Consider the following 22,073-nt stretch of genomic DNA (forward strand, 5'->3'; position numbering starts at 1 on the left):
AAAAAACAGTGTGACAATTTTTTGAGCCATTTTCTCAACTTGGCTGGACTGTGAAGGGGTTAACCCCTGGTCATAGCTTTGCGCAACCGCATGCGGTTGCGTTTTTTCCCATGGGAGAGATAGGAGCTGTCATGGGCTGTCACCGCAGACGCAAGACCTTGCGGTTTCTGTACCAAAAAATCAAATGAGTTTGATTCTTGCCGCAGACTCTTGCGTTTTTATATGTCAACAGTAAATATTGTTCCTAGTAGACTTTAATGAGATTGTATGCTCATATAAGTGGTATATTCAAACATTAAAGTATTATTTTTGGTGAAAAGCTGTGCTCGTTTGACAGATCAAAAACGCAACCGCATGCGGTTGCGGAAAGCAGTGACCACAGGTTTAATGTAGTCTCGCGATAAAACTTCCCGGTTGACAGAAATTGACATTGTTGCTGGTACTACCCAGCGAACGGCGGTACACTGAATATCGAGCAGGTTTTTGCCTTTTTATTCGGACCCCCCGATATCCGCTTAACGGGGGGTCGGATTACACGAACACAACGTTGAGTCAGAGGTGACACGCACACCAAGCGCGCCAAAAAAAAGAGAGCAAAAACATAGTTGCTCTCGTATTCAGCTCTCTACCATCTCCAGCCCCACTCTTTCTCCCAGCTCGTCTTCAATTCTCACCAATGCGTCTTTTTCTACTATTTAGTCGTCATGTTGTCTCGATAGGATAAGTCAGTGCTATAATTGCTCTGGGCTATTTGTCAGTTGCCGATGCCCGAGGTTTAACATCCAATATTAACCTACGAGGAATGGACATCGGTTTCCATGACGTTCCATTCTCTCTCCCATCACGGCGCACGACTTTGCTCCGCTCTGGTTTCGCACGGATGGTTTCGCTTACAGCTGTTCGACGTTAATGATATGAATGGTGTATGTGTTCGATGCATGCATGGGGTATTGTTTTGATTGCGGAATGAAATTGCGTGAAGCTAATGGAATGCAATTGCATACATGAAACTAAGTAATTTCTTTATTTGTCGTTTAACTTCCTCTTCTATTTTGTTTTCCGTACTTTTCACTATAGAATTGAATAAATGAAATAACAACATTAAAACAACGATTAAAAATAATGAATTGCTATGGGCTGAAATACGGTAGTAATGCGTCTTCACATTAACGCAACCACCGCAATAATGCCGTTAATCGCTCTATGCACGTGTCAGCATGAGTAAAGGTCCATTGGATTTTGGTTCATGGAAATGAGCCAGAGCCTTTGCGTTAATTTTCGCCATTCACATTATTGAAACAAACAGAACCGTACAGCGATTGCTACTAATTTCAAACTTGATATTTGAAATCGAATTTAAATCTGGAGACCTCTACATTGCTCAGCAATCAGCTGTGCCAATAACATAGAAAACTCAGAGCACATGATAAACAAATATAGTGTTAGAGTAGGCAACCCCTGCATCGAGGTGGGAAGTGTCACTTTGACACTCGAATGTCAGAAGTCCTTTTCTCGTGTATCCTTTTTTTAGTATTCAATAAAGTTGTGCGCTTGCTACGGAAAGGTCCACGTGTTTCCAAGCTGTATATTCCGATTTACATCCGATTACCTTTTTAAGGTTATGGGCCCAGGACACTTAGCATTGCTTATCAACACACTGCTTTAATCTTGTCCGAGCGATGGAGGATAAATCGGAAAAATTGTTTCTGCCTCTCTTTGACGGCAACAACTACTCCGCCTGGAAGTTCCGGATGACGATCCTGCTGGAGGAGCACGAACTTTTAGAATGTGTTTGCAACAACGCCAGCGAGATGGACGAGCTTAAGGAAAAGGCAGGAGACACGGCCGAAGTCAAGAGGAGGAAGGAGCTGGAACGGGAGAAGCGGGCAAAGATGGACAGAAAATGCAAGTCGCTGCTGGTGTCGCGGATTCATGACTCTCAGCTGGAATACATCCAAGATAAAAAGTCGCCGAAGGATGTGTGGGATGCGTTGCAAAAGGTTTTCGAACGTAAGAGCATCGCGAGTAGAATGCACCTTAAGCGGAAAATGCTCTCCCTGCGGTTCGATGGTGGAAGCCTTCAGCAACATTTCTTGGTGTTTGACAAGCTTGTGCGTGAATATCGAGCGACCGGTGCGGAATTGGATGAGCTTGACATTGTATGCCATCTTCTGTTGACGCTGGATTCGTCGTATTCAGCCGTAGTAACGGCGATCGAAACGATGCCGGAGGAGCAACTTTCCTTGGAATTCGTCAAATGCCGGTTGCTTGACGAGGAAACGAAGCGGAAAGGTGCAGTTTTGAGTGAGCCGAGGAATGAAGCTGCTTTTTCTGGCTCTAGGTCGCGTTGGCAGCAGAAAGATAAGGTTAAGTGTTTTGGCTGCAAAATGGTGGGGCATAAAGTGTCGGAATGCCCGAACAAAAGAAAAGGAAACACTAATGCATCGAAAGCGCATGTAAGTGATGCGAGTGTGAGTTTTGTCGGAGTGAATGCAGAACAGGACAAAATGGAGTGGTATATAGATTCGGGCTGTTCTGATCACTTGGTGAACGATAAAACGTTTTTCGACGAAATGTGGCGGTTAGATGAACCTATAGAAATTGCAATAGCAAAGGATGGCGTGACAATTTGTGCGGAATACGCGGGCAACGTTAAAGTTTTGCGAGTCGTAAGTGGAAAGAAAATTGAATGCGTGGTACGTAATGTTTTATATGTACCGGATTTGCGTTGTAATCTTTTTTCGGTTATTCGTGTCGATGCTGCTGGAATGACAGTGGTGTACGAAAAAGGCAAAGTACAAATTCGTCGCGGTGCCGAAATTGTCGCGTGTGGTTCACGGGTCGGAAAGCTGTATAAGCTTGATTTTTGCTGTGTACGGCGCGGAGAAAATTCTATGTTGACGTCGGGTCGAGTGTCAAAAGAACTTGAATTGTGGCATAAGCGGCTCGGACATTTGAACGTGCGCAGTATAAAGCAATTAATTGTCGATGAAATGGTTTCCGGACTGAAAGTGAAATGTTCAGATAAGAGTGTGGTAGTTTGCGAATCTTGTTTGGTCGGTAAACAAACACGGAATCCGTTTCCGTCGCGTAAAGAGAAACGATCGTCGCGCGTGTTAGAACTCATACATTCGGATGTATGCGGTCCGATTACCTCGATCGGTGTGAATGGCGCTAAATACTTCGTGTCTTTTGTGGATGATTGGAGCCATTTCTGTATGGTTTTCCTGATTCAGTCCAAGAATGAGGTATTTGATCGTTTCCGCGAATATGAGGCTATTGTTACGGCGAAGTTTGGACAACGGATCAGTCGCTTGCGCTGTGACAATGGCGGTGAATACCGAAGCAAGCAGTTCGACCAGTACCTAAAGCAGAAGGGTGTCGTGGTGGAATGGACGGTTCCGCATACGCCTCAGCAGAATGGGGTAAGCGAGAGGATGAACCGTACCTTAATAGACAAGGCCAGGACCATGCTGCAGGATTCCGGAATTGACAAGCGGTTTTGGGGGCAAGCTGTTCAGACAGCTGCATATCTCCTCAATCGTAGCCCTACGAACGCGATTGAAGGCAAGAAGACTCCATACGAACGTTGGGAAGGCAAGAAACCCGATTTGGCAAAGCTTCGTATTTTTGGATGTGGTGTTTACGTTCACATTCCGAAGGAACAACGTGGTAAGCTTGATGCCAAAGCATGGAAAGGGGTTTTAGTCGGCTACTCTGTGAATGGCTATCGAGTATGGAATCCGAAGCAGAGGGAAATAGTCCATGCACGCGATGTGGTGTTCCTGGAAGGATGTCATACTAGTACAGAAGGAGTTGAAGATGTGTCTCCGGATGATTTCTTCTCAACGACTGTAGCTGACGATGGTTCGGCGCATGAATCAGCTGATGCTGAGTTGGAAGACGAGGTGAGAGACACGGATCTTGACAACGAATCTGGTGAATATGAAACTGCTCCTAGCTTGAGTTCCGATGTGGGAATTGAAGCGATTGATGATGATGAAACGTCGAAGCGGCAGCGTAAGCCTCCTGAGTGGCATAAGGATTATGCGATGGGATATGCAGCGTTTGCGTTAAATGCCACGAGTTATGTGGAAAATCTTCCAACCTCACTGGGTGAAGCTCGTCAGCGTGATGATTGGAGTGAATGGAAGGTTGCGGTAGACGAAGAAATGCAATCTTTATCCCGAAACAAGACCTGGGAGTTGGTAAAGCTACCGGAGGGTAGAACACCTATTACCTGTAAGTGGGTGTTTGCAGTGAAGCGCGGCATGGACGGTCAGCCTTGCCGTTATAAAGCCCGCTTGGTGGCTAGAGGATTTAGTCAGCGCTATGGTTTTGACTATAACGAAACTTATTCTCCAGTTGCTAGATTGGACACTCTCAGAACGGTCTTAGCATACGCGAATGAAAAGAAAATGATCGTGCATCAAATGGATGTGCGCACCGCATTTTTGAATGGCACGATAACGGAGGAGATTTTCATGACGCAGCCTGAAGGGTTCCAGAGGGATGGAAATCTTGTGTGCCGTTTGCGGAAGTCTCTGTACGGCCTGAAGCAGGCGTCAAAGGCATGGAACGATCGGTTTGATAGCTTCATTCATGATCGTCTGGGTTTTCAGCGAAGCCTAACTGATCAGTGCCTGTATACACGATCAACGAAGAATGATAAAGCTATTATCGTGCTGTACGTAGATGATCTTGTGATCGTAGGATCGACGTTAGAGGCTGTAGAGCGTGTGAAAGAATGCCTTTCGAACGAATTTGAGATGAAAGACATAGGCGAAATTAAGTGTTTTCTCGGAATGAATATCAGCTACGACATGGAACAAGGCGTGATGCAGATTCATCAGCGAAATTATCTCCAGGATGTTTTGCGGCGATTCAAAATGGAGACGTGCAAACCTTGTTCGACACCAATCGAGAATCGGCTGAAACTGTTAAGAGGCACAGAGGAAAACCGTACGGTGCAACCATATCGCGAATTGGTGGGTTGTTTGATGTACGCAGCTCAAACAACAAGACCTGATCTGGCAGCAGCAGTGAACTTATTCAGCCAGTATCAGAGTTGTCCAACGGATGAGCATTGGACACATCTGAAGAGAATCCTTCGCTACATACAAGGTTCTCTAGATGTGGGCCTTGTTTACCGCAGAGGTAAAGGAACAGCGCTAGAGGTGTACTCGGATGCGGACTGGGCTGGTGACCCCAACGATAGACGGTCGGTAAGCGGAAGCGTTTTCAAAACGTTTGGGTCTACTGTGGCATGGATCACTCGGAAGCAGCAGAGTGTGGCGCTATCTTCGACGGAAGCTGAACTGACGGCTTTGTGTGTTGCGGTTTGCCATGGTGTTTGGATGTCGCGACTACTTTGTGACCTTGGGTGCAAGGTGAATTATCCGGTGACTTATTTCGAGGATAATCAGTCAACAATCAGCATCGTGGAAGACTCCAAGGGTCTTGGAAGGCTAAAACATGTTGACGTGAAGCTGTTCTTTCTGAAGGACTTGGTTAGAGACAAACGGATTGTCCTTGAATACATCCCTACAGCGGAGCAACAGGCGGACATGTTGACGAAAGGGTTGCCGACTTCTGAGTTTCGGCGAAACTGTTCAGCCATAGGTTTGGCAAAGTGCAGCGGTTGAGTGGGGGTGTTAGAGTAGGCAACCCCTGCATCGAGGTGGGAAGTGTCACTTTGACACTCGAATGTCAGAAGTCCTTTTCTCGTGTATCCTTTTTTTAGTATTCAATAAAGTTGTGCGCTTGCTACGGAAAGGTCCACGTGTTTCCAAGCTGTATATTCCGATTTACATCCGATTACCTTTTTATATAGGTCCAATAAGAATGAAGGAGATAGCACATTTGAGGCATGCTCTTTTTGCACATAGCAGAAAGCATTGAAAGAGAACCCGCAACACGCATACAATGCATATGCCTTCCGCTTCACGCACACCATCAACCGGTTTTTATTCCGCGTTAACCACAAATGCATGACCCAATGAGGAAGAAAGAGTCAGGGCATAGCATCAATAGCAGCTATCTTGTTCTTGTCCACAGTAGAGGGTCGCGGAGGTGATATTCTCCCTACCCCTCGCCTGTAAAATGAACTGATTCGAGCAAAACCGTTCGCAGGGTACAGTCTGCTGCAAGTAAAATCGGACACTCGAAAAATGAGACGATCTGCTGTCTTACCGCAAGCCTACAGCATTCCCGGAACCGAATATTGACCTTCAACGTATACATTTCTTTTCATCAACTCTTCCTCTATGTAAGAAAATTGAAAACGGAATCAAAATCTATTGTTTTACTGAGATACGGCCCAAAATGTGGGCGAAGACCCGAAAAGCGGACACGCAAGTAAAATTGGACAGGTAATTTTCTTTGCCGTTTGGTGCACTTTAAGTGGCCGCATGTCGTTCTAGCACCACATTTATGAGTTGGCCTCTATTGTTCTTTCTAGTTGCAAGGTAGACAACAAAATCATGAAACAAAATACTCAAATTTGAACCAGAAGCAACGAACCTAAACTTGTTAGTATCAAATGGGCTTATGCCCAGATTATGATCAGTAATATGGCCCAAACATGAAGGTAAACTAGCTGCGATGAACGCAGAATAGAATTGGATAATCTTGTGAAATGAAAGTTTGTTAATTTCATTACTGAAGCCCTTGGTTTAACCAAATTAATGAACCATAGCCCAGTAACCCGCTTGGAAACATGAAAAGAAGAGTCAATAAAGTAAGAAAACAACGATTAAATGAAGAAAATTCATCAAACATATTTACATAGTCAAAGGTATTATCCATTAGCTTTCATATCAGTAAAAAATTTTTTGAAGTTTGCACATGATTAATCAATCATATGGTATTCTAACTCCGTCGAAGTCCCTGGGAAGCAGCAGTCATACACGGCATCATGAACAAGGTGTATTATATCAATATTCTCAAAATTAAGTCAAAACCTAGAACCTAATAACTAACATTTGAGGTAATTTTTTGTATTCTATCAAGATTATAATTCAAAACACGCATTACTGGATGCTAGATTATGGGTATTATTGAACTACCCAAACTGCTCAATACCGCTATCTAATAACAATACGCTTGTGGGTAACAAAGCAGTTGTAGGAACTTGTGCTGTTGGTTGTATGACTACAAACCAATTTAAAACTTCTTGAGAAAATTTAAAGACATGAACTGTAGAGTTTATGTAAAGAAAATTACCAAAATTAAGTCGGAAGCGAGCCAAAACGGGTACAAGTTTTTATCGCTACAAGTGAAAACTAAAGAAAAGATTGAATTTTAATCACCTGTTTAGATTATTTACATTACATAAAGTAAATTGTGTCAGTAAATTATGATAAACAATTATTGTCAGTTAAGTTTAAACAAAAACATTGCAAATACTTCACACTGAAATAGTAACATTTTTCATTTTCACACACACCAACTTATTGTTATTTTCTGCGTGGTTTTTTAATGATAATGTTGGTACCTATAAAATAAATACAAAGAACAATAGTGGCCAACTCATAAATGTGCTGCTAGCACGACATGCGGCCACTTAAAGTGCACCAAACGGCAAAGAAAATTACCTGTCCGATTTTACTTGCGTGTCCGCTTTTCGGGTCTTCGCCCACATTTTGGGCCGTATCTCAGTAAAACAATAGATTTTGATTCCGTTTTCAATTTTCTTACATAGAGGAAGAGTTGATGAAAAGAAATGTATACGTTGAAGGTCAACATTCGGTTCCGGGAATGCTGTAGGCTTGTGGAAAGACAGCAGATCGTCTCATTTTTCGAGTGTCCGATTTTACTTGCAGCAGACTGTACAGTCTGCTCTCGAGTTACGCGGTTCTCGACTTACGCGGATTCGGAGATACGCGGTTTTCAAAATTTGACAGTAGATTGGGTTTATTACATAGATTTAAATTCCTGAGATGTACAACCACACGAATAAATATGTAAATTACACATTTGCATAACTTACGCTTTTTATTTCGTTTGTTGTAATTTATGTTGTTTGAATACGCTTGCATTGCATTCATATTAATGAACAAAGAAAAATTTTGAATATTCTATGATACATGTACACAAGAGCTCGATCTCTTAACTCCTAGTATAAACTATGTGTCAAGCAATTGAGGGTATTACAATTGGGAGCGCGGAAACGATACACTTCTCGACACTGCCCCATACAAAAGGTAAACAACACTTTGAAAAAAGCGAAAAAATGGCTGGCCGTCTCGACGATCCAAAACGACGCCACCTACGTGTCGAGACGATGCGCGGAAACGAAACGACGCGGCTAGCCATTTTTTCGCTTTTTTCAAAGGTGTTGTTTACCTTTTGTATGGGACCGCGACGAGAAATCTGACAATTCGTATCGTTTCTGCGCTCCCAATTAAAATACCCTCAAATATTCGAGATACGCGGATTTCCCTGGTCCCCATTATCCGCGTAACTCGGGAACAGACTGTATGTAGTTCCAGCAAGAGTCCCAGCAATCTGCCATGGAAAAACATGACAGCTGCAAAAAATTTGAATTTTTGTCAACCGGGTTATGAACAACAGACACAATACTGCACGGATGGCAAGCGTTCCATAAACACAAAGCCGAACTTAGCGGAATAAGCTGTCAAAGGCTCGTTGGAATCAAAGCAAGATAAACACACTACACACACTAAAACACACTATATAAGGTAGCGGAATGTAGAGCATTTTGACGCCTACACTGGAAAAAAATTGAAAAATAGCTTTTGGCAGTATGCTGATACTCAAATTTGGCGGGAATCGTCCTTAGAAGATAAACAAACAACGCTTGAGAACCAAACAAACCGATTCTTCAATTGCTTTCATTTTGTTCGCCGATGGTGGTTTACCGATTTTTCGACCAAATGTGTCGAAGTTTCACCTCACGTACCTTCTGGTTACTTGCATAGTTGTTTACATTCTATGCTGTTTATCACCATGTTGTCAAAAATCACGGTCGCCATTTTCTAAAAAAATACCTCCTAAAAAGTCACCTATTCAGCATTTATTCATCTTGGATCAAAGTGATTACTACCCTTAGAACCCACCTTGGTTTGGATGTTGTATTAATTTCACATTAAAGCTTATTCAAACAAAAACTGGCAGTATTCTAAGAAGCAGTCATGGCAAACACCATTTACATTTTGTGTAACTTTTCATTTTACGATTTTCCAACTTACCAAACAGGCCAAAATAACGTTGAAAATGTCTCGACAAGTGTCACCTGACATGTGATACGGAAAGTTAACACCATCTGTAGTGTTGGGTGAATCGAGATTCGGAAAACTCGAAAATTCGATCCCTAGACTGATTCCTAAGATTCGAATCCCATCCCAGAAATACCCTTGGTAAACGAGGGCTTATACAGTCTGTTCTCGAGTTACGCGGTTCTCGACTTACGCGGATTCGGAGATACGCGGTTTTCAAAGTTTGACAGTAGATTGGGTTTATTACATCGATTTAAATTCCTGAGATGTACAACCACACGAATAAATATGTAAATTACACATTTGCATAACTTACGCTTTTTATTTCGTTTGTTGTAATTTATGTTGTTTGAATACGCTTGCATTGCATTCATATTAATGAACAAAGAAAATTTTTGAATATTCTATGATACATGTACACAAGAGCTCGATCTCTTAACTCCTAGTATAAACTATGTGTCAAGCAATATTCGAGATACGCGGAAATTCGAGATACGCGGATTTCTCTGGTCCCCATAATCCGCGTAACTCGGGAACAGACTGTAGTGTCATCATTCCCCACCCGGTTGACAAAAACTCAAATTTTTTGCAGCTGTCATGTAGTACCAGCAAGTTTTTCCATGGCAGATTGCTGGGACTCTTGCTGGAACTACATAGTACCAGCAACAATTTAAATTTCTGACAACCGGGCAGAATTTTACTGCCAAAAGAGCCACATACGCATACATTACATTATTATTATTTACGCATTATTTACGCATACGCATATCTTGGCGTTTTTCATCTGTCAAATTAACACAGTTTTCTGCCCCAAATAAAACTTTAACTTGTAAAAATCCCGTTTATATGAGTATACAATCTCATTAAATTGTACTTGGAAGAATATTTACTATTGGCACCTTAACACTTTGACTGTTGATCTGTTATTAGTTCTAAAAAGTTTTTATTCCATAAGCAAAAGAAATTTAACCTTAAAAATTGTAGTAATATTTTATATAAATCCTTTGAGAAGCTAAGTTTATAAACTTAGCTCCTCTACATTGTTCAGCAATCAGCCTTGGCAAGAACATAAAAAAATAAGAGCACATGACAAGCAAACACAGGTCCAACAAGAGTGAACGAGATAGCACAATTGAAGGAGAAATTTGTACATTGTGCTTGGTGCAAAATTAATCCATAACTGGATCATTTCTTATACATTTTGTGATGTATAAGTATTGCACATATAGCCAGCACAATCGGAAGATGTAATTACGGAAGCTGCTCCTGCGATGGCGTTCATCAGCGTTGCTTAGTTTTGTGGATTGGTGTAACTTTGTTGATGGCTTTGATAGCAAGCATCATGCAAGTTTGAAATCCATCAATTCGCAAACGACCCGCGATAAAATCCTGTTCCGGAATATGATTGAAAAGCTCCCAGTAGACTTCCGATAAAACGATCAATCCCGCTCCGACTTTGCATCACTATTTTAGATGACTGAGCAATAATTCACCATTTGATGGAACAAAGTGTCGCGTATGCTACGAAGAAAGTTAGTTACGCATCGGTTTGTCTATTATTAAGGGTAGAACTTGAAATTCGTAACTTCCATCCATCGCCTGGTCTTTAGTGTTCTGGGATCACAACAGAGGAAAGCATCCCCGAAATAAACTGGTAAGTGTGTTGTATTATATTGTTGCGTAGCATTCTTCGTTTGCCTTCGTAGATGGTTATGATGAAAGCTGGAGCAACAGCATATGAATAATATGAATCATTTCTTTTTACCTGGTTGCCACAAAATTGTCCAGTGTCATACTGTGCGAGTATCATCGTTAACGGCAAAATGAGTGGTCCCATTTTTGGAAGCGGCAACACGGTCGGTGGTAGTTCCGGTGGGAACAGACATCTCGTGGAGTTCCGTGCTGGTCGGATGAATATGGTTAACAAGATGGTGCATCCTGATAATCGCAAAGGATTGGTCTATGTGTATCAAGCGGAGGACGGTTTGATACACTTCTGCTGGAAAGATCGTACAACTGGAACAGTTGAAGATGATTTGATCCTCTTCCCGGACGACTGCGAGTTTAAAAAACTCGAATATGTGAAGAATGGACGAGTGTTTGTGTTGAAATTCAAATCATCCAGCCGCAAGCTGTTTTTCTGGATGCAAGAACCTAAAACAGATCGCGACGAGGAATGGTGCCGTCGAATCAATGAGGTGATCAATAATCCACCTTCGGGCAACACCATCGGTTCTGGAGGTAGAAACGGAAGCAGTGACAATGGAGACTTGCAGTATATGTTGAACAACATGTCACAGCAGCAGATAATGCAATTGTTCGGCGGTGTTGGTCAGATGGGCGGATTGAGCAGTCTTCTTGGATCAATGACGTAAGTGAAAACTTCAAATTTAGAGTTGCGGATGTTGCGCAAAGCATTTTACGTCACATTCAAGTATTGTAATGTTTTTGTTTTATTTTAGTCGATCATCTTCCGGTAATTCAAGCAGCCGAACCAGCGCCGCTTCTCCATCGAATCGCAGTAATCTATCGGGAGCTAACAATACCGGCGGTTCAACCTCTACTCCAAACGCGGCACTTAATGCACCTTCTACGCCACGCGCTCCGAAAAAAACCTCCAGCAGCTCGAAAACGAGTGCTACAACCGCGTCCACTGGCTCTTCATCGAGCACTCCAAATTCACGTGCTACTGGAAGTACCGATTCATCAGCTACAGACGGTGGTGCCAGAATTTTGCTGTCTGATCTACAAAACTACTTATCTGGCATCAACACTTCTGGTATTGCTGGAGCTGGTCAGCATCGTAATATCGATCTTGCTTCTGCCGTGAACACAGACACGCTCACCTCGATCATTGCCGACCAAGAAAAGGTAGATGCGTTAGTGGAACACCTACCTCAACTGGAGGGTGACGATGACAAAAAGGAACAACTGAAGGAAACAATATCATCACCGCAATTCCATCAGGCGTTATCCATGTTTTCTAATGCTCTACAATCCGGGCAGCTGGGACCTGTCGTTTCGCAATTTAAGCTTAACGAAGAAGCTGTGGCTGCAGCAAATGCAGGGGATTTGGAACAGTTTGTGAAAGCATTGGAAAACATTGATAGAGTTCAGTCCGAGAGCACAGGCTCTGTAAGTGGTAAGCAATCTGCTGTACCGACCGCAACTGGTGGTGAACAACAGAAAACGAAGGAAGAAAACGGGCATCGCAAGGGAGATAAGAAAGACCAAGACGATGAGATGGCAGGATAAAAATGGTCTGTCTACAGGCGAACAGAAAACAGGCGATTGCTTTACTCATCTTTTAACCATTTTCGTGTTTTAATCTTTTTCAAACTATCTACTAATGAAATCGGAAATAAATATGTCGCGATGAGTTTGATTACTTAGGCTGATGGACATAAGATGTTCTGTTGTTTTGGCATTTTGAAGTTTGAAGTAAATCACTTTGCATATAATCACAATCAACTTCTTGGCGTAACGACCATCGTCAGGCCTGCCTGCCCGTTAGCTTAATAGGTGTCTTGATCATGCCAAACCTCTTTTTAAGGGCTTACCAGACTGTTTCCCTTTGTGTACGTGGATAGTCAGTCCTTTCGTACATTGGAGGGTCCGGTCTCGGTTGATTTCGATCCCACGCCGCCGATATGGTGAGCCGCGATCCCGGTAGACGCGAACCCCCACAACCACAATTGAGTAAACAAATTATTAATTTTTTGGTGTTTGTAGCACACTATAAATGTAATGAACCATATTTGAACTGATAATTCTTTTTATTGTATCAGATCGTCCATCAATACCTTATCCATACGATGGAACAGCTAATGAACATTAGTTATCAAATAACGTCGAATTGGATTTCTAAATATTACATTAGTTCTTTCTTTGAAGCAACATATTTACCAAATCTTGCAACATAGATAAAACAACCAAACCTTACACATTCCTTTCAATGTTTCTCATGAAACTTAATGTTGTGCATTTTTCTTCGTCGCGAAAATCCTAGAGAAGGTTCACTTCAAGAAATTAATGTTGTCCAAGGCTGATTTTCATATGCAAGGAACCCCCTTATGGAATGGAATCAAAGTACAGTTGATAAATGTACTTTACATTTCGGATACAATCCATTCTTGTAAAGAATTTGTAGGTATTTAAATGCTTTGTTATATTACAACGTGTTAGGCAAATACATTGGCCAATTTGAGGTGTCAGCTTGAAAGAATAACCAAAATCAACAGATTTTAGGTGTTCGTTCTAGGATTGGTTCGTTGCCTTCTAATACGTAGCATTCACAAAAGTCGGAATATTCGTCACACTGTTCAGTGTTAATCGACGACCTGATCAGTATGCGTATGGCTCGTACCTAGAAATATTAAAATCTAACGATCTTCCTTTCATAATAACAATGTCTGCCCAAATTTAAGTTCATACATACTTTTTCAAATTCACACAGGTTTATTATCATGATGACAGCATAAATTTACGGAAATGTATGATGTTTAGGCAATCCTTAAAGCTACATTGAGGACGCTAGTCTTCTTTTAATGCAATTTTTACACCTCTACTACTGCTTACAACGCTTTCAACGCTAACAGTGAAATAAGCTTTATAAATAAACAGAAATAACGCGACATGCAGGGCAACCACAGCGCTCACTGCGGAGTAAATGTTGCTGGTCACGTTTGAAAGTTGTAGTAATCCATCAAAGAGCCATTGTTTGGAGGCGAAAAATGTTAACACTGGGACCACGATTATTAGAATGCAATAAAAGAATACAGTCTTGAAGGTGCGATACTCAGCTCGTTGTTCCTGATACAAAGATAAAGTATATTTAATAATTTACTGCACTGGTAACACTTGGATTAGTAGCTGATTTAATGCTTTACCTCCTTTGAAATTGTGTGTTTATTCTGTTTTGATTTAGACATAGTTATAAACTGTACCAAAACTGTGTTTTAGCAGAAAATAGAGATAGTTCACAAAAACTTGTGATAAATGTTATAATCTAAACTGTACTCGTGACCGTCGGTACTGCAATGGCCATGGCAAGTAGTGTTGGTCAAATCGGGTTCGGAAGATTCGAAGATTCCCTAGACGGATTCAAAAGACTCGAATCCCACCTACAGCGGATGAGCGAACATTTTTTGCCACGCATGTGTTATAAACGCACAGTCACGTTGTCAAAAGAGTTCTTTTTTGAGGTGTACCCAAGATAACTTGAACTAACCTTGTTAACCCCTGGTCACAGCTTTACGCCAGGTCTTGCGTTTGCGTTTTTGAAATGACAAACGAACACAGTTTTCTTCTCCAAAAAATACTTTAAGTTTTGAAAATACCACTTATCTGAGTATACAATCTCATTACAGACGTTGCCAGCCAACTTTGTCTCGAAAGCGGGTGATTTTGTCTCTAACGCACGTTATTTTAAAATAGCTCTTCAAGTGTTGTCTCTAAAGCATGCCCGGTTGACAGAAATTGACATTGTTGCTGGTACTATGTAGTTCCAGCAAGAGTCCCAGCAATCTGCCATGGAAAAACTTGCTGGTACTACATGACAGCTGCAAAAAATTAGAATTTTTGTCAACCGGGTGTGGTATTGAAATAGCTCATCGACTGTTGTCTCTAACTCATTTCATTGCGTCTCTAACTCATCTGGCTATGTCTCTAAAGCATTTGGGTTTGTCTCAAGTCAAAAACTAGGGATTAAACAAAGTAATTGTAGTTATGTTGCATTTTTAAACTCCACTACACTGCGCCCAAAATGATAGCCTCACCTAGTTTTTTTTCTATGCAGGGCGAATACCGAGCATATATTTTTTTTCAAAAAATACACATTTATTTGTAGGTATACAATGAGTACTTTGCATAAATATTGCTGAAGAAAACGAATGGACAACCCAAGGAGAACCTTGCTGCACTTTCCTACCAAAGGTATACATGCCTACCAAAAAGAACCTTGCCAAATGTATTTTTGGTAGGCATGGACTCCTCATAACCTACCAATAATTTTTTTTGGGAGGCACCGCAGTGGAAAGAGGTACTGGCTGTCAAATCTTTGTTTGTTTACTGTTTACTTTGCAAGTCTGGCCAACTAGCAAGCATTCGACCGTGTTTTTACCAGCGTATTCGTTGTTTCATTAGTTGTTAGATTTTTCTTATAGCCGTTGTTATCGGGTGTAACATAGTATCGCTGGCCAGTGTTCGATGGATCGCTTGGATCGACCGACTCGGGGTGGTTAACCGGGGCCGGGTTAACTCGCACCAGACAGTAAGTACGTGTATAAGAACCCACAGCAGAGTTCTTACTGATGATGATTTTTCCGCGCTTTTCACACATTTCAGTGTCTCGACAAGGAGGAAGAAGCGGCTTCAAGTGAACATCAACGCGTTCTACGTCCCGGTTGACGGAAATTCAAATTTTCTGCTGCTGTCATGTACTTCCAGCAAGAGTCCCAGCAACCTCCCAGCAAGTCAAAATTTGATGGATCGCCCATGTATTGCCGCACACATTTGCATTGGTTTGCTTGGTGGTGTGGGTGAGACTAGCTCGCGTGTAGGTGTGTGTGTGTATATGGTATATTCTACGAATGTGATATTTTCTGCTACCCGCAGAATGCTGCGGTGAAATCAAAACATTTGTTTTTTGAGAATTGAGTCATCGGATGTTTATTTTTCGGATATTTGCGATCACACTGTTTTCTGACTTACCAGTGTAGACTTCCGGCTTCTGCAGTGGACTTGCCGTCCCAGAAAGATCCAATTCTTAACTGCATATGCGATCCAGCTCATGCACCATTCGACGCATTCTTTAGCTTTGCTTTTCATTCCTAAAAGTAAAAAAAGTTAGAATGTTACTGATTTAAATTACCTAGATTTCCATCATTTTCATAAGTTTATTAGTTTGTTCTTACCTCAACAGTATTAATGGCACGATCATAACACTTGATGCTCAATGGTCTTGCGCCTGCACTCTGAGATTGCTATGGCCAGAATGCGCAAATACATGATGCTCTGGTCACTCCAACAAGAAACACACTCACATATCTCAAATACTATTCGTACGTAAGTACGTGCGTATACGCGTATAACGACACAGTAAGCATTTGGCGATAGTTTGGTGTTGCATGGTTGCAAAGGATAGAATATGCATAGGACGCATTCGCACCTTTTCTCACCCCGCGTCCACACGGCATAGTAGCGTAGCGATTTTGACACTCCGTCGTAGTGAAAATGTTGGTCGAGAGGCTTTAGCCACGGCCATAAAAAATAGTTGAGACTACGACGGAGTGTCAAAATCGCTACGCTACGATGCCGTGTGGACGCGGGGTCACCCTAAGAAAACGACCAACGCACACATTCTCATTTCTAATCATAGAGCTAAGGGGGGGAGAAACACAGATTTTTGGATGCGGGGACCCAAAATCAGGGTGAACTGACATTTGTCGTCAACCGGGTATCTTCTTCCGTTCGCTGGGTAATCTTGACTGTCAAAACCAAGATCATTAAATACTGAATAGGTGACTTTTTAGGAGGCATTCTTTTAGAAATTGGCGACCGCAAAGTGATTGCTATCCAGGTGGGTTCATCCCGAACAAATCGCATTGATTTTTTTAGAAAAATAAAGGAAAAATTTGACAATCGTTCCGGGTTTTGTTTATGTTTCCAATTTGTCAGGTGTTGTTTCCAAAGTTCTTTCCGATAGCGTAAGAATACCGTATTTATCCTGTTCAGCTGTTTTTTGCAAAAATAACTCATGGAATGGGAAAAAATGCGATATAATGAAGATATTGTCGTTTTAACAAACACGTTTCGTGTAGCATTGTAACAACAAAGTGTTAACATATGTGCCTTTGGACGACCTAACCGCATTACCCATCTCGTCCAACCTCATTTACAAGATGACTTTGCAATATATCGTAGATGGAACTGTTTCCTCAGTAAAGTTGTGGCTAATGAGGGCAGAGTCTTCCGGTAACCGTATCAACTGGAAACAAAACAAAACCAGGAACGATTGTCAAAAATTAATTTCAAAATGGCTGCCACGGTCTTTGAGCTCACCTCCCTTAGGACCCACCTTGGGCGACCGTGGCTTTTGACAGCATGGTGATAAACAGCATAAAATGTAAACAACTATGCGAGTAAAGAGAAGGTACGTGAGTTGAAACTTCGATACATTTCGTCGAAACAACGGTGACCCACTACGGCCGACGGCTTCTTAAATATTTTCCATGCGAACAAAACGAAAGCAATTGAAGAATCGGTTTGTTTGGTCCTCGAGCGTTGTTGTTTGTTTATCTTCTAAGGACGATTCCCGCCAAATTTGAGTATCAGCATACTGTCAAAAGCTATTTTTCGATTTTTGGCAGTGTAGACGTCAAAAAGCTCTACATTCCGCTACCTTATATAGTGTGTATTTATCTTGGTCAAAACCAAAAGACGCCATTGACCTAGTGTTCTTTACAATTAGATTTTCATTGATTTCTAGTCTGACCCATAATCCTTCGAAAATGAATCGTTTTGAATATTGCCAGGCTCGACTAACCGAAGATGAAACTTTCGTTGCAAAAGATCGCAATATAAAATTATATGATGGCGACGAAAAAGTAAGCACCTTAAAATTATCCTTGAAATATCTATGTGAATGATAAGTTAAACCTAATAATCCATGTATACAATATTTGGATGTATGATTGAACTTGGCCTGGTATGGTTAAAAAGTACATAAAATCTTTAACGTAGAACTTAATGGAAGTGAAAAGGGCAAAATTCTGTTTACAACTCTTGCGTTTCTTTTTTCAGACAAACTTCGAGGATGGAGAGATTGTTTTAACCAGCCACAGAATGCTTTGGGGTCGCAATGGAGATATTGCCCGCGGGGGAAATGCTTTAGCGCTAAAACTGAGCTATGTGAGCTCTGTGAATGAAGAAGAAGCTAGTTCGATGTTGTTCGGAAAGAAAAAGAGAACGATCTTACGGTTGAGCCCGAATGCGCCCGATAAGAAACCAGGTCCAATGGATCATAGTAGTGCATCTTTTGTCAAAATTTCTGGACGTAATGGTGTAAGCCCTGCTTTCGTTCAAGCACTTCACGCGACCATCAACACTCGAATTTGGGAAGCTGGGATACAATCTAACCAAGCAGGAACATCGGAAGCTCCTAGTACAGATCCGACTCGTCGTAAATTACGCACTGGAATAATGGGAATCGAACGAAATTTGGCCGAAAAGCAAAAGCAAACCGATGAAAGCATCTCCCTTGCCTTTCAAGACCTCAGCAAACTGATGATAATGGCCAAAGATATAGTCGCTGTCACGAAGATGGTCAGTATCAAGATTCGTGAGCGAAATGGCGAAATTTCGGAAGATGAAACAGTGCGGTTTAAGACATATTTGATGAGTCTAGGAATAAACGACCCTGTAACGAGAGATAGCACAAGAAGCAACTCGGAATACTTCCTAAAGCTTTCACAGCAGCTATGTGAGATGCTTTTAGATCCTATTACGGAAGCCGGCGGAATGATGTCTCTGGCTGATGTTTACTGCCGCGTAAATCGGGCACGTGGGTTGGAGCTGCTTTCCCCAGAAGATTTATTGGAAGCTTGCAAACTGCTCTCAGCACCCATAACTCTTCGATGTTTTCCTAGCGGTGCGATAGTTTTGCAACTTGAGTCCCATGATGACGAATTGATAGCGCAACGAACATTACAATTGGTTGAAATGCAAATTTCTCTTAGTGCCGATGAATTAGCTCGTTTGGAAAGTATATCACTAATTCTAGCGCGGGAGCGTTTACTAACTGCGGAGGCATTAGGAAAATTATGTCGTGATGACTCGATTGCTGGATTACGTTTTTACTCTAATAAATTTTTTTATTAATCACTCTTCTTTGCACCTTTATTTCAAAGATTACATCTCGAAACACTTAACGTTGCTGCTAAATAGCAGCATAGTCTTTTGCAATCGCCCAGTCTGCATCAAAATTGAGTATCCGCAAATTATGATCGGTGACGATGAACAGCAGACTGCAATCAGCAGCAATGCTATAAACTGGTGAGTAATTCCTATTTTTCTTTGAAGGAAAATACATTTGAATGCAGCGTTTTGGAACGCGCAAATCATAAAGATTTGTACGGTAGTGATATTTCAAACCACAGTGAACTGCATACGATCCATTATAATTTAAACAGTAAATCGATGCATTATATGGATCTGACCAGCAGGCTTCATCATTCCCTGTTCGCGTATCAATGAGGCGTAAAGTAGTGTCGAAGTTTCCAGAGAGAATACAATTGTCGTCCTTCCATAGCACATCATAAACTGCCATCGTTTTTGAGTTCAACTTTGTAATCGTGCAGCTATAATAAAGAATAAAAACAACCATGTATACAAGTTTAATGCTTAAAATTTTCCGATTACCTGCATAGATCTATTAACTGTAGTGCTTCATGTTTACTACTGTGAAATTTTCCAGCCGCTAACCGGTCACTGTTTAGTTTAATTGTTTCATACGGTTCCGCGTAAGAGTAGTTGAGTTGTAGCAAGGGGCCTTCACCATCATCGAGTATATCCAGCTTTTCATTGGAACAACGTAGTATGTAGGTAGATTGGTTTTTCGTGGTAACAGCGTAGACATTTCCATGTAAGTCTACCGCCGTTATGATATCATTCGATATTCGTTGAATCACATGATGCTGGGTTGAACGATCATAAACCACAACGTTGCCATCCATACGGCCAGCGAAAAAAGAACTATTTTCTCTTGCCAAACTGGAAATATCCGAATCGCGGATATCACCAATCACCCAGCTGCTTCTGGTATCTATCAAATATCGGTCTTTAGTTCTTCGATGAGCCTGTAGACGGCCCCCATGGGTCATGTAGAGCCAATCCTTATCAATTGTCATCTGGGATATATACATGATATTGTGATGAAAGTATGTGCGCTCTTCATAACGTCCATTGCACCAATTTTCGTCTATTTTCACACGCTTTCGAGGTGTGTATCTATTAGGACTTAAATTTATTCCATTGCCATTGCCAGCTACAAGCGCATGAATGCATTTTTTAGGGAGAACAAATTGCTGAATAATCCGCTTAAATTTCCGGCACACCAGCATACAGTTATCAAGATCAGGAACGGCAAGATATAAAAACACGTGTCCCAAGGAATATTCATCTAAATCGCAGAGCGTGGTACTTAGAAACACAGGGATGGCTTCAGTGACAACACACATTATCGTTCCAATAATGATATGTTGCTATACTTCGTTAGCCGTTTATTACGAGCGATACGTACGTGAGAAAAAACTGTGTAGAAAACGCTTTGTTTACTTTTCTTAAATTTTGACATAAGTTTCAAGACCATCAAGACCGGCAAATCGGAGGCTGTGGTAATAGGAAGATCAGTAAAAAGAGAGGTCGGGTCAAATCTATTTTCCGCTCCGCCATTGTTGTGACAGTTGGTTGAAAAAGTGTTTACAAATATTCTGGTAGTATATGGGAGCAAAAAACTCTCAAGCGAAATAGGTAATAGGTGGGTTCATTCCTTCTTCTTCGGCTTCTTTCGTTATACGAGTCGGGGTATATCTTCCTACGCTAATTCGAACAATTTGATCCCTTGCTCGTAATCAGAGGCGTTCTGTCCGAACTCCTATGAAGGGGCTCTACCTTTAGAACCGGGCTGACTTGAGCTCCAGCTCGGCGTCACCATGCGGCGGAGATAACCTTACTTTTCATTAACTATTGAGGGTATTTCAATTGGGAGGACCGAAACGACACGAACTGTCAGATTCCTCGCCGCGGTCCCATACAAAAGGTAAACAACACTTTGAAAAAAGATAAAAAATGGTGGAAGCAAGAGCGAATGCGAGATTAGAGCGAGAGATTCGGGCACTGGCTGAAAATTTTAGACTGGGATGTATGTAACAGTTCCAGTTCGGCGTCACATCAGAGCGGATGGTTAGCAGTGCACGAGGTTCCTGAAAGGGTTAGCTGAAAAGTAAGGTTATCTTAGGCACGGCCGCGTGGTGTCGCCGAGCTGGAGCTCAAGTCAGAGAAATCCTAGCCGACGCACATCTCGTGCTGTTTGAGTAATCAAGCGGATCACGAGTTTCGTGCGATCTGACAAACGGAAGGAAATATTCCTTTCGTTACGGCGGGTGAACAGCCGCATTTTGACTGCTCACTAGCGTGGTTGGCTAGCAGTGCTCCTGGCCGCATGGTGGCAGTCAAAAGGCGACGCCTACAGAAAATCGAAAACCACAGAAAATCAGGACATATGGCCTTTAGTTGCCAGTCCTTAACCTAAAGAGGTCTATGTCTCCAGGTTAGCTTGCGAAGGCCCAGGAAGCTGGATTCAATAGCCGTACTGGAGTAAATCCTCGACGAAGTGAAGAAGAAGAAGAAGAGGGATGTATGTAATTTTCGCCCACTAGAAAAGAGCTCAATTAGGCTGAGTGAGGGTATTTTGGCCCACGTATGTAATTTTGGCCCACTAGAAAGTAGATCAATTATTTCCATGATTTCAAATAAAAATGCCCCCTAACATTTTTTTTAGTGGTGAGGTCAATTTATTCTTGTTAAATACCAAATTTGGAGGCGAAGCATCAATATTTTTCGAGAAAATCGCTTAAAACTACGAAGCTGTCGCTTTTTCAAAAAATCATGCTGTCAGCAGATAGTTCGCCCACCTTGAGATATAAGGAACCTCTGCGTAAAAAATTCTGAAGTATTGTTTTTTTAAAGCTTTAAGTGTTTTTAGGAATTTTATATATTTCAACAAGTACTAGAAAAGAAAATGTGGCACCATAACACATTCCTAAAAGCAAGCGA

General features: G+C 41.7%; 4 protein-coding genes across 4 annotated transcripts; 2 read left to right on the forward strand and 2 right to left on the reverse strand.

The window, feature by feature from the left end:
• Positions 1-10,774: 10,774 nt before the first annotated feature.
• On the forward strand, positions 10,775-12,509 carry LOC131285706 (proteasomal ubiquitin receptor ADRM1 homolog). Its single transcript, XM_058314564.1, has 3 exons — positions 10,775-10,893; positions 11,028-11,610; positions 11,702-12,509. The coding sequence occupies exons 2-3, from the start codon at positions 11,063-11,065 to the stop codon at positions 12,492-12,494; spliced, it is 1,341 nt and encodes a 446-aa protein (XP_058170547.1). The 5' UTR covers positions 10,775-10,893; positions 11,028-11,062; the 3' UTR covers positions 12,495-12,509.
• Positions 12,510-13,492: 983 nt separating this feature from the next.
• On the reverse strand, positions 13,493-14,184 carry LOC131281599 (vacuolar ATPase assembly integral membrane protein VMA21 homolog). Its single transcript, XM_058310941.1, has 2 exons — positions 14,129-14,184; positions 13,493-14,051 (listed from the first exon to the last, which is right to left on the reverse strand). Exons 1-2 carry the CDS (start codon positions 14,168-14,170, stop codon positions 13,773-13,775), a joined length of 321 nt encoding a protein of 106 aa, XP_058166924.1. The 5' UTR covers positions 14,171-14,184; the 3' UTR covers positions 13,493-13,772.
• Positions 14,185-17,710: 3,526 nt separating this feature from the next.
• LOC131293667 (vacuolar protein-sorting-associated protein 36) lies at positions 17,711-19,118 on the forward strand. The gene is made up of 2 exons (XM_058321742.1): positions 17,711-17,845; positions 18,042-19,118. Exons 1-2 carry the CDS (start codon positions 17,750-17,752, stop codon positions 19,116-19,118), a joined length of 1,173 nt encoding a protein of 390 aa, XP_058177725.1. The 5' UTR covers positions 17,711-17,749.
• A 12-nt stretch (positions 19,119-19,130) lies between these two features.
• LOC131282319 (F-box/WD repeat-containing protein 4) lies at positions 19,131-20,533 on the reverse strand. The gene is made up of 2 exons (XM_058311745.1): positions 19,659-20,533; positions 19,131-19,597 (listed from the first exon to the last, which is right to left on the reverse strand). The coding sequence occupies exons 1-2, from the start codon at positions 20,474-20,476 to the stop codon at positions 19,177-19,179; spliced, it is 1,239 nt and encodes a 412-aa protein (XP_058167728.1). The 5' UTR covers positions 20,477-20,533; the 3' UTR covers positions 19,131-19,176.
• Between the last annotated feature and the right edge of the window lie 1,540 nt (positions 20,534-22,073).

This window comes from Anopheles ziemanni, chromosome 2, assembly GCF_943734765.1.
Source record: "Anopheles ziemanni chromosome 2, idAnoZiCoDA_A2_x.2, whole genome shotgun sequence".
NCBI classification, from domain to species: Eukaryota; Metazoa; Arthropoda; class Insecta; order Diptera; family Culicidae; genus Anopheles; species Anopheles ziemanni.

Bases quoted from the DNA above. Each gene is read 5' to 3' on its own strand.
- LOC131281599 (XM_058310941.1), bottom strand. From the start codon at position 14,170: ATGTCTAAATCAAAACAGAATAAACACACAATTTCAAAGGAG. The intron at 14,052-14,128 runs GTAAAGCATTAA...TCTTTGTATCAG, and splicing joins AACACACAATTTCAAAGGAG to GAACAACGAGCTGAGTATCG.
- LOC131293667 (XM_058321742.1), top strand. From the start codon at position 17,750: ATGAATCGTTTTGAATATTGCCAGGCTCGACTAACCGAAGATGAAACT. The intron at 17,846-18,041 runs GTAAGCACCTTA...TTCTTTTTTCAG, and splicing joins TATATGATGGCGACGAAAAA to ACAAACTTCGAGGATGGAGA.
- LOC131282319 (XM_058311745.1), bottom strand. From the start codon at position 20,476: ATGTGTGTTGTCACTGAAGCCATCCCTGTGTTTCTAAGTACCACGCTC. The intron at 19,598-19,658 runs GTAATCGGAAAA...TCTTTATTATAG, and splicing joins CAGTTAATAGATCTATGCAG to CTGCACGATTACAAAGTTGA.
- LOC131285706 (XM_058314564.1), top strand. From the start codon at position 11,063: ATGAGTGGTCCCATTTTTGGAAGCGGCAACACGGTCGGTGGTAGTTCC. The intron at 11,611-11,701 runs GTAAGTGAAAAC...GTTTTATTTTAG, and splicing joins AGTCTTCTTGGATCAATGAC to TCGATCATCTTCCGGTAATT.